At 37.3% G+C, this 18,921-nt stretch overlaps 1 protein-coding gene across 1 annotated transcript in view; it reads right to left on the bottom strand.

Moving 5' to 3' along the window:
• Nucleotides 1-18,921, bottom strand: part of Gucy1b1 (guanylate cyclase 1 soluble subunit beta 1) — a 54,078-nt gene that overhangs the window by 3,258 nt on the left and 31,899 nt on the right. Inside the window, exons 5-11 of the mRNA XM_070012997.1 lie at nt 14,229-14,426; nt 11,816-12,046; nt 10,313-10,429; nt 9,314-9,447; nt 5,330-5,527; nt 1,588-1,825; nt 233-373 (exon numbers count right to left, since the gene is read on the bottom strand). Coding sequence (XP_069869098.1) covers nt 233-373; nt 1,588-1,825; nt 5,330-5,527; nt 9,314-9,447; nt 10,313-10,429; nt 11,816-12,046; nt 14,229-14,426 — 1,257 coding nt within the window. The remainder of the gene's footprint in view (nt 1-232; nt 374-1,587; nt 1,826-5,329; nt 5,528-9,313; nt 9,448-10,312; nt 10,430-11,815; nt 12,047-14,228; nt 14,427-18,921) is intronic.

Genomic DNA, 18,921 nt, shown 5'->3' on the forward strand with positions numbered 1-18,921 from the left:
AGGGAAAGAGGTTTGATCTTGTCTTTAGGGCCATGGCACAGGCTAATTTCAAATACAAATATTTCCCATTTCTATGAAATAGTGAGCTCAACAAAATATCTTGGTCTTTACTCTCAAAATACCCTTCCTTGTTTGTATTAATGATTTACCTGGACAAGGATATGAGTCAGTTCTCCACAAAAGATTAATATTAATATTACAGTATCTTTATACTACCTTTTTATGTACAAACCTGAACAGATTCACCATCTACTTGAACCTGGCCAGCAATTTCCATCATGTCTAAGGCCAAGTGGCAAATGGACCGTGCGTGGTGGATGCATGGCTCGGGCAAACCACTTACTGTCATGTACTTATCACCAACAGTCTCCACCTAATGCAACACACACATGTACATGTTCAATGGTTAGCATATAAATGATTCTTTCAATTTTTCCACTAGTAAAAACTATCTCTCCCAATCCAAATGCATTGAACTCTGACAAAATAAACCCTTGTAAATTATTTACAAATTATGCATTCTGATCTATGGTCAGAAGCAAGTCTAATTATAGATTTTCTTCTAATAAACAATGAGTTTCCCATCTGAGATCCCTGAAAATTTAACAGAATAATTGAATACTGCATTTGTCACTAAAAGAGTGATGGTACAAAACTCATTGGCTAAACCAGGTATCAGTGGCTCACATCTTTAATCCTTGCTACTCAGGAGGCTGAGATATGAGGTGAGGATTGTGGTTTGAACCAGCACAGATGAGAAAGTCTGTGAGACTCTTATCTCCAAATAAACAGCGAAAAAGCCCAAAATGTAGCTATACTTCAAGGGGTAGGGTGGTAGCCTTGAGCACAACAGTTTAGGAAGGACACCCATGACCTGAGTTCAAGCTCCAAGACCAGCACACACACACACACTCATACATAAAACTGTCACTGCCCAAAGTTCAGTGATTTCTCATGGCTACTCACCATTTATTTTCATGAAATTTTCAGCCAGTGCTACACTGTACCTCAGAAAATGACCACAAAATAAGTGGTCCTGTTGAAATTCTATCATGTGCCAGGACATGGTTATCATTCTGGCCTTATAAAACAATATTCCACTGACTTCATTTGCTAATATTATATCTGTTTCTACTTGAAACCAATGGCAAAAATACTTATAAATGTTTAGCTGCCAGTTGTTGTTATGTCAAAGCACACTTCAGTCCTAGGACCTTTCCCAAGCTCCATGATTTCTTTATGGTGCAAAGCATTTATAGATTTCAGTAAAAGTGTCTTTTGCAGGCACCCACATGAATGCCATGTTTATAGTAAGTGTGATAAACAGTCTGCACAGATTTGGTAACCTAAGTGCAAAGAAGCTGCTGAGCATTCCACTTTAATCAGAGAATCATCAGCTCCATGAAATGCTTGTTTGGGTTACAAGGAGAAGAAGGTAATTATTTAAGGAAATAGTAAGTCATGATTCATGGAGACTCATTATACTCAGCTGCAGCTACAGTCTGAAAACAATGGTAGCAGAACTTGTAGAAGGTAAACAGAATCTCAGACCCCAAACAGCATTGCCTTGGGTGCTCCAGGACTTGCCTTATAAACAAATGGGTTTTTCCGTGAATCAGTCAGTGTGTCAAATCTGGTATAGAGATCATTGAGAAGGTTGACAATCTTCATGGCTCCTTCACCAGAGGCATGCTTGCTGCAGAACACATTGAAGCCCACAATGCCACTGAAGAGGATGGTCACGTTGTCATATCTTTTGGCAGGCACTGGACGCTTATGTCTCAGCTCATTGGCAACAGATGGAGGAAGGACAGAATACAGCAGTCTGTGGGGATTGTGAGAAAGGTTCTGTAAGACATGCTGGGCAAACCTTGGATGCTTTTGCTGTCATATAGAATCAGTGACATTGGCTCCTAAAAATCATCAAATATCAACTCTTATGTGAGTGAAGGGTGAGATCAAACACATAAACCATTTGTTCATTTTGATCATATGCTTCCTAGATTTAAGACAATCCAAAATAAAGACAATCCAAACCAAATAAAAAATTAGCTAAATAAACAAACAAAGAGAAAATAAAAATCAGAAAGGACTAGCAACAGAAAATAATGTCTGTACTTATAGTTCTGAGTTTGCCCTTGCTATGATGATGGTGACCATTTGACAGTTGTCATTATCAGCACCTGGAATGTTGTGTGATATAGTGTAATCTTGGAAACCTCTCAGGACTCAAAAGAAATTATCACAATTTTTGTCAAGTCATAGCAAATGAAATTGAATTGCTTTCCAGTCATCCCTACCTCATACTCTATGGGAAAGGCAGACAAAACAGATAGGGATTGGTCCAGATGAGAAAATATTTTATTTGTGTCCATAGATGATACTAAAACTACCACCATGGCATGAGGGTCATGCCAGGGGACTAGTTCAGTCTGTATATAGAGACCAAATCAGAACAGAATCAGAGATCTCTTGGCTCAACAAGAAGGATCTGGAAGAAATGGAGCTTTCTTGTTTGTTTCTTTCTTAAAGTCTAGAGGTAAATTTTAGATAGTTGCAATGGAAGCTCAAACTCTTTTCCAAACCATAGTGAATTTTTTCCAATGTTCATTTTTAAATTCTAAGCATAACACAGTTTGTAAAATGTTGAAGCTATACTTGATTATTAATTGTAAACAATAGAACTATTCAACTTTAAAGAAAACTAATAGTTTCACCTTGAAATACTATCTACCAAAAAACAAAACCAAAAACCTCAGTTCGGGACTGAGAAGGTGGCTGAGTGGTAAGAGAGCTTGCCTACCATCTATGGAGCCCTGGGTTCGATTCCTCAGTACCACATATACAGAAAAAAAGCAGGAAGTAGTGCTGTGGTTCAAGTGGTACAGTGCTAGCCTTGAGCAAAAGAAGCTTGAGGACAGTGCCCAGGGCCCTGAGTTCAAGCCCAGGAACAGAAAAAACAAAAACAAAAAACCTCAATTCAAATCTATCAATATAAAATTAATCTAAGATTTCCTAAAGCACAATATCTCAAAACAGAGTAAGTAGAATCAGAAAGTCAAATCAACTTTGAGGAAACCAAAGTCCTATGATAAGCCCTTCTCATCTACCTGATAAAAAAAAGTCCTAGTAACTCCCAAGGTTGGACTACTGATCTATTAAGAGATAAACATACTCTGCTACATCTACTTCCCAAGTGCATAATACAGGGTATGGACACCTTGTTCAAGCAGGGCCCTAGAACAGAGCTTCTGGCCCCAAACTTCCACATCAAGGACCAGATGCCCCAGGGGGCACAGAGCCTCTGCCATCTCTGCCAGCTTGCAGTAGATGGAGACCTCTGAATACCGATGTACCAGTGGTTGGCCACAGCCACTGCAGCTGCGATGTGAGAGGAGACAGTGGGTTGCAAGGCCTTCAACAGAGATGGGTGAGGCTTTGGCCCAGCCTTTTCCAAGGCCACCGTCCAGATAGCTGGAGCCTGTGTCTGACAAAGGGTCCTATGCAGCACTTCCTTCCCACTTGTACTAGGAGCCTGAGGGCTGGTCACAGAGCTCACAGGTGCCAAGGCTCTGGATATGGGAGGTCTACAGATCAGGCTCCCCGGGGTTACTCCTGCCTGCACTTTGAAATACCTGGTCCTTCAGCCCCTCAACTTCAGGAGACCACACTCTCCCTTTCTGCCCACAGTCTCCAGCCACATCTGTAGCCCTGTACTAATCCACTGGGCACCATGGACTGCCACGCCTCTGCCAAGAAAGACAGATAAAGCAGTGCCTGATACCAAGAGGACAACAAGAGCCCACCAGCTTCCAATGTCCCCAGAGCTGTTGAAACTGGAGTCATTATCCCTGAGCACATGATTGGCTTCAACTTTAAGTGTATGGTCTGACAGCTTCAATATTTATGTTGTTTGTTGTTATCTGTTGATATTGGTGCCTTTTTCTAAGGTTGTTTGATTCTCTATTTGACATTTTACATTTGAAAAAAAATCTTAATGAGACCAATATATGGTACATTGACAGCGTCTCCCAGTTCTACTAAAAAAAGAAACTAAATTAATGGAAAAATGTAAAGAGCAAAAGAAGAAAATTTAGGGAGAGGGGAGGTGAGTTAGTTAAAAGTTGTTTCTGTATGGAATATAAAATAAATGCATATGTACCCAATTTATAGTGCTAAGTCTCTAAAGTATTAGTTATCTTTTAACTACTGTTATAGTGTGAACTAGAACTGTCCTCCAAAGGCCAGTGTTGGGAGCTTGCTTGTTAGCCAATGGTGTTGGGAGGTGGTAAAGCCTAGAAGAGGTGTGGCCTAATGGGAGGAAGCTAGGCAATTGGGTAGAAGATAGTCCCCTTGAAGAGAGTGTTGGGATATAGATATCTTCCTGACTACTTAACATTCCATCCATCATGAGGTGAGCAGCCTCATCCATCACACTTTCAGTCATGTTCTGCAAGCAACTGGAAGAAGTGACTATGGACTTAAGACTATGAGCCCCAAAAAGAACATTAAAAAAAAACTTTCCCCGCTTTTAAGTTGATGATCTTGGCAGCTTATCATAGTCACAGAAAATGACCAACACAGCTATAAATAGAGACACCAGCCAATACTTAGCTACAATACAAAAGCAAAAGGAAGCCTACATGGTTTTCTCCATCTCCAACCAGAGCAGGATTTTGAATAACATAAACTGACAAAACCAACATGACACTGAAGTTCTTAAATGCAGTTTCACAAGCTCCATACAAAATCTGATTTTTCATGTAACAAACACACACTTGGTTTTGTTTCCAAGCAATGGCAGATGTCAAACTGTCTGCTCTGATTCTTTCCAAAAATCTTCCAAGCGCATGGTGAACAGTTCAATCTAGTTGTAGCTTAGAATTATGGAGGGAAGTAAAATGACCTCAAAGGAAGGAATAGACCTGCTTTCAACATAATTATGTAAAGAATCCCAGTATGTGATTTAAACAGTTATAGTTAAAGATAGTCGTGTACTATTGTGTTCTCTAATTCATCTATGCTATTTAGAAAGTTATTTCATGAGTTGAATGCACAGCACCTGCCCAGAGGTATCTACTCATGTGTTAAAATTGACCTTAAAATTAAATGGTATTAAAATAAAAATTGAACACCCAAGATCCTGGATAAAATCTCTTAAGGAAGTCAGGAATTCACTGCCTTTAGTTAATATTTGGAAGCAAGCCAACTGCTATCAGAATGCAAAAAGTCATAGGTGCCTTTCTAATCTGAGTATCAATCTTGACTACAGTAGAATTGTGATATACCAGGAATAGAAGCCAGACCTCATCTTTAATCACATTCTTACGTGTCGGTCTTTTTCTTTTCATCTTCTAGAGCTCGTAATGTGAGCTGCAGCCTGTCCGTGAGGATTTCCAGTTCCTGTGTCAGTTTGTATTCCTCCCTAAACTGCTCTCCCAAAAGAACGAGGTCACGCGTGGCATCGTGTAGAGGAATGTCACTCAGGTACAGTCCTCTCCTTGTCAAGTCGTCAAGGTTCATCACACTGCCACACAGAGAAATGAGTCAAAGTCAGGCCCAATTCATCCACATGACCAGTCCTGTCCTAATTACTGCCAGGGGTTAGTCCTGCTATAGACTAACATATAGAAGGTCACACTGAAGACTTAATAATTCAATTAATACAATTACTTTGTTCTCTGACACATTCAAGAATCTATCAAAATGCAGTAAACTTGAAATACATTTTTATTAAGTTGTACTTTAAGGAGCCATTTGCTTAAACTGAAAGATACAATTAGAAATTACCCCATGAAACCTGCCCAGGTGCTTATTATGGGGCTGTTATTTCTTTCATTTTCTCATATTTTCCTTATCAAAAAAGAAAAATTAATTTTACTTCCTTAAGAAGAAGAATATTGTTCTCTTGAGAAAACAGATTTTTTTTGGTCCACATGATTTTTATGATGGTTGTTTTTCCCATTTAGAAACAATAATTAAAAGTGTACAAGTAGCATGGAGGTTCCCCAAAAGACTCCACATAGTGCTCCATTATAACCCAGCAATCCCACTTCGGGCATTTACCCGAATGATCACTAACAAGACCATACTAAAGCTACCAGCACAACTATGTTTATTACAGCATTATTCACCATAGCTAAGATATGGAACCAACCCAGATGCCCCTCAGTAAATGAATAGATCAAGAAAATGTGGTGTATATATACAATGGAATTCTATGCCTCCATCAGAAAGAATGACATTGCCCCATTTGTTAGGAAATGGAAAGACTTGGAAAAAATTATATTAAGTGAAGTAAGCCAAGCCCGAAGAAACATAGGTCCCATGGTTTCCCTTATTTGCAATAACTAGTATATGTCTGAGACAAGCAGAAAAGGTCAGATAAGATGATCTTAGGTGAAATGAACCCCAAGATAAGGACACAAGTGTTTTCTTTGTTCTTGCTATTGTTTCTAACATACTTATAAGGTGATTTTTTTGTTGCTTTGTATGTCCCTCCCCTAAAGTATAACCCCTCTTTTCACTGTATTTGATGTCGGTATAATTTGCGGAAGGGAAGGGAAAAAACAAATTGTTTAAATAGGGATACAGGTGGACCCATTGCAACAATGAGATGTACAAGATTCTGTGTCGAGAAACAAACTTTACAACTTTGTTGGGGGTGGGGGGAAGTGTAGTCGTGGAGATGGGAGGGCAGGGAAGGTAGGGGGAAAAGAAAGGAGGAGGCAACAAGAAATGTACTCATTAATAATTAATAAGAAATGTACTCATTACCTTGTTCATGTAACTGTAACCCTTCTGTACAGTATTTTCACAATAAAAAAAGTGTACAAAGGGGCTGAATTGTAGCTCAAGTGGTAGAGTGCTTGTCTAGCATGCACAAAGCCCTGAGTTCATACCACACTAGAAACAGGGATGGGGGGAGAGAGTAGGAGAGAAGGAAAGAAGGAAGGGAGGGAAGGAGGAAGGAAGGAAAGAAGGAAGGGAAGGCAGGAAGGAAGGAAGGAAGGAAGGAAGGAAGGAAGGAAGGAAGGAAGGGAAGGCAGGAAGGAAGGAAGGAAGGAAGGAAGGAAGGAAGGAAGGAAGGAAGGAAGGAAGGAAGGAAGGAAGGAAGGAAGGAAGGCAGGCAAGCATATTTAGTCACTGGTGTTAGTGGCTCATGACTGTGATCCTGGGAACTGTTCAAAACTAGTCCTGACAGAAAACTCTCTAAGATTCCACCTCCAAAATAACCAGCAAAACCAGGCTGGAGACAACTAAGGTTTTAGAGTACCAACTAAGCAATAATGAGGCTCCGAGTGGTAAAGAGCCTGTCTAGCTAACATGAGTCAATCCCAGTACGAAGAAAAAATGTGAGGATGTTGTTATTAATCATCTTTGATTTCAACAATATTTTGTATACTTAAGTATTTCTGATATATGTGGGTTTTGTGTGTATGAGTGTGTGTGTGTGCTTGCATGTACGCATGCTATTCTTAGTTCTGGTTCTCACCTGTCTATTCTTGTTTTCTCTCACTAACTTTTCTTGTTGGTTTACACATTATTTGACCCAGTGAGTTCTATTTATCTTTGTAACTTAAGTCATTTTGGAACCAAAATTATAATGCCCATTGGCTCTGTGAAAGTTTTGGCAAGTATAAAAATGACTGTTAAATATATTTCACTAGTTAAAATTTCTTAAGGTTTTATTATTGCTCTTTAATTCAAGTGAAAACTAATAATTTCTGTTAAGAATTAATACTTGTTCTAGAACGGTAAAATTTGGTTATGATTTTACTAAACATTTTGTATTAACAAAAGATTTCTATTCAAGATATTCTCAGAAATGTTCATAACTCAAAGGAAAATTTAGTATGCCAAAATATAAAAATAATTGAAAATTTTATTGACAAAACACACTATCTTTTTAGATTTTGTTAAAACAAACATGAAACCTAAAGCCCTCTTGTAGGAATAAATCTATCTGGCCAGAAACTAGTTTATTTGCTAAATTATAGGCAAGGTAAGTTCACATAAGGAGAAAAAAAAATTAAAAGCCCAAAATGGAAATAAGTAGTGAAAATTTTCATATAATGTGTGAAACTTAATTGAACTATAAACATTTCATTGCTCTAAAAAATTCTTATTATTTTAATAAAGTATGAATACAAGTATTTTTTGCTGGTAGTGGGTGGGATTTGAACTCAGGACCTAATACTTGCTTGACTATTTGACTAGTGCTCTACCACATGATCCATGCCTCCAGTCCTGCTTTTTCCTAGTTGATTGGAGATGAAGTTTCATGAACTTTTCTGTCTCAGTTTTAAACCAGAGTCTTCCATGTCTCAGCTTCCTGAGTAGCATGAATCACTGGTATCCAGCTATGAGTCCTTCTTGATTTCAACTAATTATCTTGGAATTATTTATTTTGTAAGTAAAACTTCTTTTATTTGCACTTTTGCATTATTTAACATGAGTTCAATTCTTTCTACAACCATAATCAGACACTATGACAATCTATTGGATCCTGTCTGTATGCAGCAATCAATAATACACTTGAAACTGATTCTCTCTCCAAAAAAGCCTGTGTCTAATGGAAAGCTTTCATTCTACAAAAAGAAGAAGAAAATATCTGATAGCAGAGGTATTTCTAAATTTCACAGAGTATTAATGTTTAAAAATTTATACAATTCATAATTTTGTTTCTATTAATTTTATAATACATTTTTATCAGGAAATAAGTCATTGTTGTTCTTATAAAAGGCCATTTTATAATATATACCATATCCTAATGAAAATAAATATTTTTAATACTAAGTGGCCCAAATCCAAAAATCATTAGAGTTTTCTATAACTTTTTCTGTCATCCTATAGTAAAGTTCATTTAAGGGTATTAACTGTACCTGGGTACTTATGCTATCAGTCCAGGTGTTTTCAAAATTGTTTTTCCAGACAATGCTTCTTTTAAAGATACAAAAATACCAACTTGGTTAATTGTAGATTAGTCAACCCTCATAAGTTCTTCAAAAATAGATTATGAGGTGGCATGTGCATGATTTCTCGAGTTTATTAACATGTTTGTTGAGCTCATTGCTGTCATGGAGCATTATACACCAAGGGTTGGAAAACCTAATTTTACATCAGCATATGCAAGCATAGGGAATAAAATTTTATTATCAGCGCATTCTGTATACATATAGTAAATATTATACTAAATCCCATTAATATACACAATTAAGATATGTGAATAAAAATATAAAAAATTACATGTTACGGAATTTATTTAAATTAAGATGTAGACATTAATTAAAATGAATTCCAAAATTATTACCTTGGTGAACAAAGGAAAAGTATGCTATCTGCTTCAGGTAAGTAGATCATTTGACCTTTGAGGCGTAAGCAGCTGATCTCTGTCCCAGTCAGTTCACCTTCACATTCTAGTTTCTCTACATCCAGCAGTCCTTCCTTGAAAAGGTAAGACAGTGTTGATTAGTGCTTTCTTCTACCCAACCATTGAGCAGCAAGGTAACAGCAGATTGCTCACCAATCTCCAGAGAAGTCAGGGTACCAATTAGACCAGGAGGGGGAGTTTCTCTAGGCAATTAGCACTGTTTCTCCCTTTCAACATCAGGGAGAAACAAATATGCCAGGACCTTCTCCTTTCATTCAGAAGGGCATGCTTCTGGTCATGTATTTAAGTTTCTGTCCCCCCTGACTTTCCAAAAGGGCTGCAACATACATTACTGGGTTCCAACAAAAATAAACAAGCTAACCTTCACAGAGCAGCTGACAGTAGTCAGAATGAGGAAGTTGTACACTTAGAAGATTGATTTTGCTAAAATTATCCTAGGAACACAAACTATGAGATGAGGAAGCCATCCAAATTACCAACAAGATTATTTTATCATTCTTCTATTCCCACAAAAAATGGCACCAAGAATAATAAACAACTTAAGGAAGGCTAAATTAGCAGCATAGGGTAAAGTTAAAGTCTTCATTAGTGCTTTGAGTTCTAAAATAAGCATTGAGGCTGAGTGGGGAGCAGAGGTGTTGGTTTTATTATGTGAATCTCAGACGTACCAGCAAGACACTCTAAAACTTACTTTAGGTCATTCAGACTCAACTTGACTGAAGTCCAAGCTCCTCAGCCAAGCTACAGAGCCAGAGCATTGCCTTTTAAAAGCCATCATTTTTGAGAATTGTTTTTATCACCCTATAACCTTTCCGTCTCATTGAACATGACAGTTGATACTTCTTCTTCCTCTCCTTTTCTAATTTCTAACACACCTTACTTATTCATATTTAACTTTAAAAAAAAGGCCTTGATTACCTTGCTTCTTAACACAAACACTGTATTGATGTGTGAAAGGATCCCATGGAAACTAATGTCAATATGAGGACGAACCAGAGAGAAGACAGAGAGAAGACTGCAGTTCCCAGGCTGGAGCTAAAGTGGAGGTAAAGAATAAAGGGCACTTCATTAATTAAAGTGACTGTCGTAATTTGAGGTTCACAAGTAGGTTAAGCAAATCTATATTAAAAATAGAAAAGGTACTCCATGGACTTAGATTTTTCTTTATGCCATACAGTGATTACTTGGACATCAAATTACTACAAAAGGCCAGGTGCCAGTGACTCACACTTGTAATCCTACATACTTGTAAGGTTGATAGCTGGAGATCCCAGTTCAAAGCCATTCCAGGCAGAAAAGTCAGTGAGACTCTTCCTTCCAATTAACCAGCAAATATTCAGAAGTGGAAATTAATTCAAACCCCGATATCGACACATGCACACACACACACACACACACACACACACACACACACACACACACACACACACACACACACACATACACAATCACACACAAATACATACACAAACACAAACTCAAACACATACATACACAAAACAGTTACATAGGCAAGAAACTTTATACATCTACAGTTACCTGAAATTCAAAGGTAGTCTAATACAAAGAAAATAAACATTTTTCAAAAGAAGAAAGAATAAAATATGAAAATATGTTAAATGCCTATGCCTTAAATTTAATTTAAATATAAAAACAACTGCAGACACTTTCTTCAAGTTCATCCAAAGAAGGTTGGTATTAACAGCCATGAGTGACATTAATTGGTTGCTTATGATGGTGGGCCAGGCACTGGACTAGGGGTTCTTTGTGTGTTCTCTGCTTGGGTCAGATCAGAGGGAAGAAGGGCAGAGGCAGAGTGATTCAAATACTTGGGAGCAGTGGCAGTATAGCACCACTCTTCTGCTGACAGATTTACAGATTTCCCATTTGGAAGAATCCCGAATTCCAAGTAAAAAGTGCCTCTATCGACATGCCTCCTAAAGCATTTAGTGGATGAGAAGAAAAGTATGGTTTTAGGAATATAAATCTAATGTTCGCTGTAACCATATTTGGTTCTTTATTGCTTTTTCTACCAATTATCTCTATCCCTTTTAATTCTTTAGTGCCTTTCTTCTCCCTGAAAATGTCCATTTCTGATTGTCTAAGCAGTTTTCAGAAGGTAGTGTGGTAGAGATTTACTCTCTACATGAATACAGAAGTTAGAGCTAGTTGCTATTACAAAAGTTTTCCTTTGCTCATGAAAAGAAGTCTGTCATTCTCATAAATCTCTTTTCTCTTAAGTGATTAAAGTGGAAATAGACAAAAAGTGTCCTGGATAAGGTATGGAAAGTCTAAGCACAGTTAGGTTAAAATCCTGGCAATGTGATGTGTGATGTCACCTTGTACACACTCAGAGGGTGGAGTTCATGAAAGGTCAGGTGTGACAAGTGTTAGATTCTGTGGATGTGTGTAGTGTTTTACCTGGGGGAGCACTCTGTATATGGCATTGCCACACTGAGTGACTACTAGGTCCCGGTCAAAGATGATGTGAAACGGAAAAGCTTTGCAGAAGGTATATGGGCTGATACGTGACTCCTGGGTGCCATTTTCTTCAAATCTGTCAAGGTCCTCATAAAAATCCTCTTCTTTTGACTCTTTTTCTTCAATTAAAAATTGAGTATGATCACATTCTTCATTTCTTTGCTGAATAACCTGAATATCAAAGGGAGGAAGCTATGTTAACTGTTGTATTTCAGTTTACTTAAAATACCTAAATATGCTGGGCACTGGTAGTTCACACTTGTAAACTCACAAGGCAGAGATCTTGGGTTCGCCATGCAAGGCCAGCCCAAGCAGGAAAGTCCATGAGACTCTTATTTCCAATTAAGAAAACCAGAAGTTGAGCTGTGGCTCTAGTGGCAGAGTGCTAGCTTGAACAAAAAGTCCCAGAGACAGCACCCAGGCTCTGTATTCAAGTCCCAAGACCAACACACACACACACACACACACACACACACACACACACACACACACACACACACACACACACACACACACACACACACACCCCTATATATAACTGGGAGAGAACAAGGGAAGGGGTGGCATTTTCCAGAAAGAAATGCAATGCATCTGACTTATGAAACTGTAAGCCCACTTACATCATCTTTACAATAACAGTAAATAAATTTTTAAAAAGAATTGGTTATGAGAATTACATTTGAAAGCTAATTACAATTAGAATCTGTATAAGTCACTATACATGCCCCAAATAGAAAAGTATTTGTATCCATTGACCTATGAAATGAAAAGTTGGGAATGTTTATAAATTGCCAACCTGGCCTTTTGGTTAGAAACAGTGGAAAAGCACTCCCTCAGCATGAGGTCTGTTCAACCAGGCACACTTATTCAATGAGTAATATATAAAGCACATGTATCACCTCCTACTGTGCAAATAGAGCTATTAAGACAATAGAAATTAAAATATAGAGATGAATATATTAAAGCTTCTGTGATATCATTTTTAATACATCACTTGTCAAGAATTAAAAAAAATCAAGCCAAGTAGTGTCTCAAGCCTATAATTCCAGCTACTTGGAATGCAGAGATGAGGGTAAGTGAGGCAAAAAAAGAGTTTGCGAGACTCTGTCTCCCTGAATGACTGGTTGTAATGGTATACACCTGTCATTCCAGCTACAGAGGAAGCCCAGTGGTTGAGTGCAGAGGTGCTGTGACCCCAGTGAAAAAGGAAAGTATAAATAGGAGGATCATGGTCCAGCCTAGCAGGGGTTTGTATCAAGGCCCTATATCAACAATATGCAACACAGCATCAGAGCTCGTGTGGTAGAGCTCCTGCTTAGCAAGCACAAGGTCCTCCAAAACCCTTAGTACTATCAATCAAAAAAAAGAAGAAGAAGAAGAAAGTACTGCCTTCTAGGTAGCCAAAATAGAGGTTCTTTGTATTCACTGTGTCTCAAGCTTAGGGACACTGCAAAATGGTACTGTGGACTGAACTAAACACATAAAGCAGCTTACTGGGAGACCATATGATCAACGATAGGAAAACATTGTGATACTTCTTGTTAGACAATTGTAATATATGAGGTACATTGAAATTACCACTCAAAACTAATGACCTTTGTTAAGGTGCTAAACTAAGCTACTTTCGTGAAACTATCTTGATTTTTTTCTTTCTTTTTTCTTTTTTTTGGGGGGGGCTTCGGTTGTGGGGCCTGAACTCTGGGCCTGGGCGCTGTCCCTCAGCTCTTCAGCTCAAGGCTAGAGCTCTAACACTTGAGCCACAGCCCCACTTCCGGCTTTTTTCTTTTTGCTTATGTGGTGTTGAGTAATCAAACCCAGGGCCTCAGGCATGCAAGGCATTCTACCACTGAGCCACCTTACCAGCCCCAACTACCTTGATTTTTTAAGCCACTTTTTTCACTGATAAAACAATCTAACTATATTTCAGTGCAGACAAAAATATGCACAATGAAAGAAAAAAGAAATCGGAAAAATCTTTTCTAAGTTGACATGAATTTTCTGCTTGACTATACACTGGATGGTTCTCTTGCATGCCTCAACCAACACCTCAACCAATCATATGTTCTTTTGCTTCCCAGCTGGCAAGCTCTCACAGGGAAAGCAAAATAAATCTCCCCTTGCCTCAAGCAATGCATAATTAAAAGTCTTCTGCCTCCTTGTAAAAAATAAACACCCTACATAGTACATTCCAACACCAAATATTAAATATTGCTTGGGATTTTACCAGTCTGGCTTATACATGCTTCTTATGAATTCCATTACCAACTATAACTCCAGGAAAATTCAGACAGTAGCATTTGCAATATCAAAAATGTCATCAGTGTTCAAGACAGCTTCTATCCTTGATCCTTACCTTCATGTCTATTTCAGTGCCATGTATTTGTTGAGCAACAGTTTTGATGATCCCAATGACAATATCTTGCAGTCCTTCTCTCTCTGAGTAGTAGTGAAGAATAAGTCCTTTGCCCTTCTCCGCATCAGTACACCTGAAGGAAGGTGCACGCATGCCTGGGTAGATGGTAGCAAGGTGATCGTGCAGAGCATCAAGGTTCTGCAGTAAAAAGGAGAGAATGACGAATAAATGATACTTCCATAATAACAGCACAGTCTGCAATGCAAGAGATGGAAACAGTCTTTAATCTGAATTTACTGGGTGGGTCAGCACAGTAAACACATACATAACATAGCCTTTACTAGGATCTGTTAGGCAAGTACTGTACAGAAGTTGAAGGGAAACTAACATAATTAAGACAGATATGTGTGGCTGTTAATACTTAGAGCATTTGAAGAAAAGACAAACAACAAACAAGTGGCACATAAAAAGAAATGCTTTCCACAGAACAAAGAAGATAGTTATGTGTGAAAGCAAAGGCAAGTGTACATACAGAGGTTTAGGACAGGAGTATGTATAAGTTGTGTTAAGTAAAGAATGGCCAAAGAGACCTCCTCTAAGTAACCTCCTTCTGTTTTATCTACTACTATCAATTTATGTTTAACTACATTGAAGTAAAAAAACGTATTGTTTGTGGATAAATTAAAAAATACATTTTACAAATTAAAGTAGTATAATATCTTCCTATTCCTAAAGGTAAAGAGTTATGGAAACTCATGAAGTAACTTTAATTGAAGTGTTAGAGAAGTATACCACTCACTTAGAACATGCAAATTTCTTAACATCTTGTACTATATAATAAAATGTAAAACTCATTTGTATAAAGAGGCCACAATAAGGATCTAAACTACATATTTAATTTGGTTCAATATGATGCTGTAAGTAGCACTTAGTTTGCAGTTTGTCAGTGTATCAGTGTGGTCATGAAGGCTGATACTTTGATTCAAATACAAGCTTCAATGACCTTCTCAATTGGATAAATCTGATTTCTTTTAACTTGCCTCTATCATACTGCTTTTTGTTTTCTTTTTTTTTTTCAAATTCTATCTCTTAAAATCTAGTCAGGTTAGTCCCTAACCAAACCATCAAGTTATCCTGATTGCCTTTAGCAGTTTCTATTACATGTAGATGTAATCCAAGATGATGACACCAAGCATTGGAGAGTTTATATGAACCACAGATCTTATATTTCTTTTTTCTTGGTTGATAGTATGAGGGTCTATTCCTATGATAAGTTCTTCACTGAGAAGAAATAACTGAGGACTGCTGTCCACAAACCCCTAGATTACTTGTAATTCTACTGAATTGTGAAAAATCTTGTGAGAGAAAATTTCCTGAAAAAATGTAATTGTCAACAAAGTTGTATTTTTTCTCCATTTTCCATAAAGTCAAAATTGAACTTTAGCTACATTAAAGACATTTTTCTATTATAGTCCAGCCTGGTTCTTGGATTGTATGTAGCTCATTAAAAAGAAAGAAAACGGTCTCAAATAGGTAATTTTTTCAGTATTTCTTTTAAAAAAAGCTTAAGTATTTAAAGATGTCATATGTCCATAAACACTTGTAGTTATTTCCATTTTCTATCCTTGGTATTATCAGCCAGTTTCCCATGAAGTCAAGACAATGACATGCAGCAATGCTAAATGGCATCATTTGTGGTTACCTTGGACCTAATGGAGGTCAGATTCTGCAACTGATCACTCCAACTTGTATATGCTGGATCATTAAAGATGCAGGTACTACACCATAGGAGTGGTTTGAACCATTTGCTTTAATAATTGGACTGAGGACTGAACTCAGGGCCTATATACTCTACCACTTGAGTCATGCCCCAGTCAATTTGCTTTTTGTTTTACATATAAAGTCTCATTAACTTTGCCTTAGTAAAGTTACATCTACCTCTTTGAGTAGCTGAGATTATAGGTATGAACCATTATTTAATATGAATAAAGATGTGAATAGTATTAGAATGTTAAAATTGATAATAAAATATTCCTTACCTGGTAAAGGCAAGTGGGAAACTAAAAATGCTGAGTAAGAATGTTCGAGTTTTATGGATTTTTTTTTTTTGTGGTTAGCAACTCTACGGAGATCAGCTGTTTTATTGAATTTGTTACTAATTAATTGGACAAGTAAAGTGCTTTTCTGAAGCATGAAAGATTTAGCACCACTTAATGTCATATTGATTTTCTTTAGACAGTAGCAAACACAAAAGATACTCTTGGGGTTTCTTTAGTTACAGCTTCCCTCACTTGTTTTTACTGTCTCAAAATTAAATGATTACAACTTGCTTATTCTAAGTAATGGGATTAATAATTTGAAATGAAATTATTTTTGTTTGAGTCAATTTATATTGCTAATAAATTTGGCATTTTCATATTTGGATTATAATTGTTGCAGCAAATTTAAAAAGTCACAGACATGATTCTCAGAAGAACAAGAGAAAAATCATTTGTAGACTGGATAGTCCTGTCCCAACAGAGTTGAATATTCATGTGACTATAGTAACACATTCTGAGGAATCAAAGTTTGGCATTAAAACCAAAATTCTGGACCTGGGTGCTGGTGGTTCATGCCTGTAATCCTAGCTACTCAGGAGCTTGAGATCGGAGAATCACAGCTTGATGCTAGCCTAGCAAGAAAGTCCATGAGGCTTTTAGTTCCAATTAACTATCCAAAAAGCTAGAAGTGAAGCTGTGGCTCAAGTGTTAGGGCACCAGCCTTAACTGAGAGCTCAGGGATAGAGCATAGGCCCCTGAGTTCAAGCCCTGGGGCTGGCACAAAAAACAAACCAATAAACTAACAAAAACCTCTGATATTGTTTTAATTCTCTGAGTGACCTTGGAAGCATCCTGGGTGCTTAATGGCCAAATATACAGAACTGTACATATGCATAAAAGCCAAGGAGACATGAAAAAATTATCAAAACATATTCTACCACATAAGGAAAGTGCCAATAAACAATGAAGTTTATCAATAACTTTGGCAATGTGGCAGGACACAAAATTAACCTATAAAAATCAGTAGCCTTTCCATATACCAACAATGAACAAAAAGAGAAAATAGGAAAACAACTCCATTCACAGTAGCCTCAAAAAAAAAATTCTAAGAATAAGCCTAACCAAAGAAGCAAAAGACCTTTATAGTGAAAGCTATAAAAATTTGAAGAAAGAAATCAAAGAAGACACCAGGAAATTCCATTTTCATGGATGGATAGAATTAATATTGTAAAAATGGTTATACTGACAAAAAATGGTATACAGATATAATGCAATTTGCATCCAAATCCCAATGAAGTTCTTTACAAACATAGAGAAAATAATCCAAAAATTCATAGGGAACAACAAAAGACTTTGAATAGTCAAAACAATTCTAGACAAAATAGTAATGCTGGTGGTATTACAATCACAGACCTGAAGCTCTACCACATAGCTATAATAACAAAAACAACTTGGCATAAAATAAATCCAAAGATCAATGGAACAGACTAGGAGACCTGGAAATAACCCATATACTTACAGTTATCTGATACTGATAAAGGTGCCAAGGATATCTAGTGGAAAAAAGCCTGTTCTTCACTATTCTATTTAGAAAACTGGGTATCCATATACAGAAAACTAAAAATTGGCCCTGTTTGTCACTGTAGACAAATATCAACTCAAAGTGTATCAAAGATCTCATCAAACATGAAACTTTGAACCTACAACAAGAGGGAATAGGAGAAACACTAGAACTGATAGGCATAGGCATAAACTTTTTGAAGAGTCCCAGGATCACAGCAAATAGGAGAGAGACTGGACAAATTAGATTACATCAAAGTAAAAAGTTACAGCACAGCAAAGAACTTAGTTACTAAACCAGAAGGACAACCAACAGACTGGGAGATTTTTTTTTTATTGTGAAAATACCGTACAGAGACTGGGAGATCTTTACCAGCAATACACCAGATAAAGGCCTAATATTCAAAGTATACAAGTCGCTCAAGAAAGTAGCTCCTCCCAAAGCAAATAAACCAATCACTAAATGGGCAAAGGAGCTAAGGAGAGACTGCTCAGAAGAAGAGGTAAGAATGGCAAAGAAATACATGAGGAAATGCTCACCGTCCCTGGCCATAATGGAAATGTAAATCAAAACAACTCTGACATTCCATCTCACCCCCATTAGATTGGCTGACATCGTGAATTCCAACAACAATAAATGTTGGCAGGGATGTGGGGGGTAAAAGTGAACCACTCTCGATAGCAGTCTGGAGGTTCCTCAAAAAAAAAACAAAAAAACAAAAAACAAAAAACTAAACATAGATCTTCCCTATGAGCCAGGGCATCTACCCAGAACATCGCAAGCTAGGATACCATAAAGATACTTGCACATCCATGTTCATTGTTGCACTATTCACAATAGCCAAGTTGTGGAAACAGCCCAGATGTTCTATAAAAAGTGTGGTACTTATACAAAATAGAATTTTACACAGCCATTAGAAAGAATAATATTGTGTCATTTGCAGGAAAATGTATGGACCTAGAACAAATCATGTTAAGTGAGGTAAGCCAAGCACAAAGAGAAAAAAGGCACATGTTTTCTCTCATATGTAGAAGATAGATATAAAATACACTGGGACATAATAAATTATACATGTCTGTAGGTATTCACACAC

The sequence above is a fragment of the Dipodomys merriami genome, unplaced genomic scaffold (assembly GCF_024711535.1).
Source record: "Dipodomys merriami isolate MVZ:Mamm:240054 unplaced genomic scaffold, mDipMer1.0.p SCAF_9, whole genome shotgun sequence".
Classification (NCBI taxonomy): Eukaryota; Metazoa; Chordata; class Mammalia; order Rodentia; family Heteromyidae; genus Dipodomys; species Dipodomys merriami.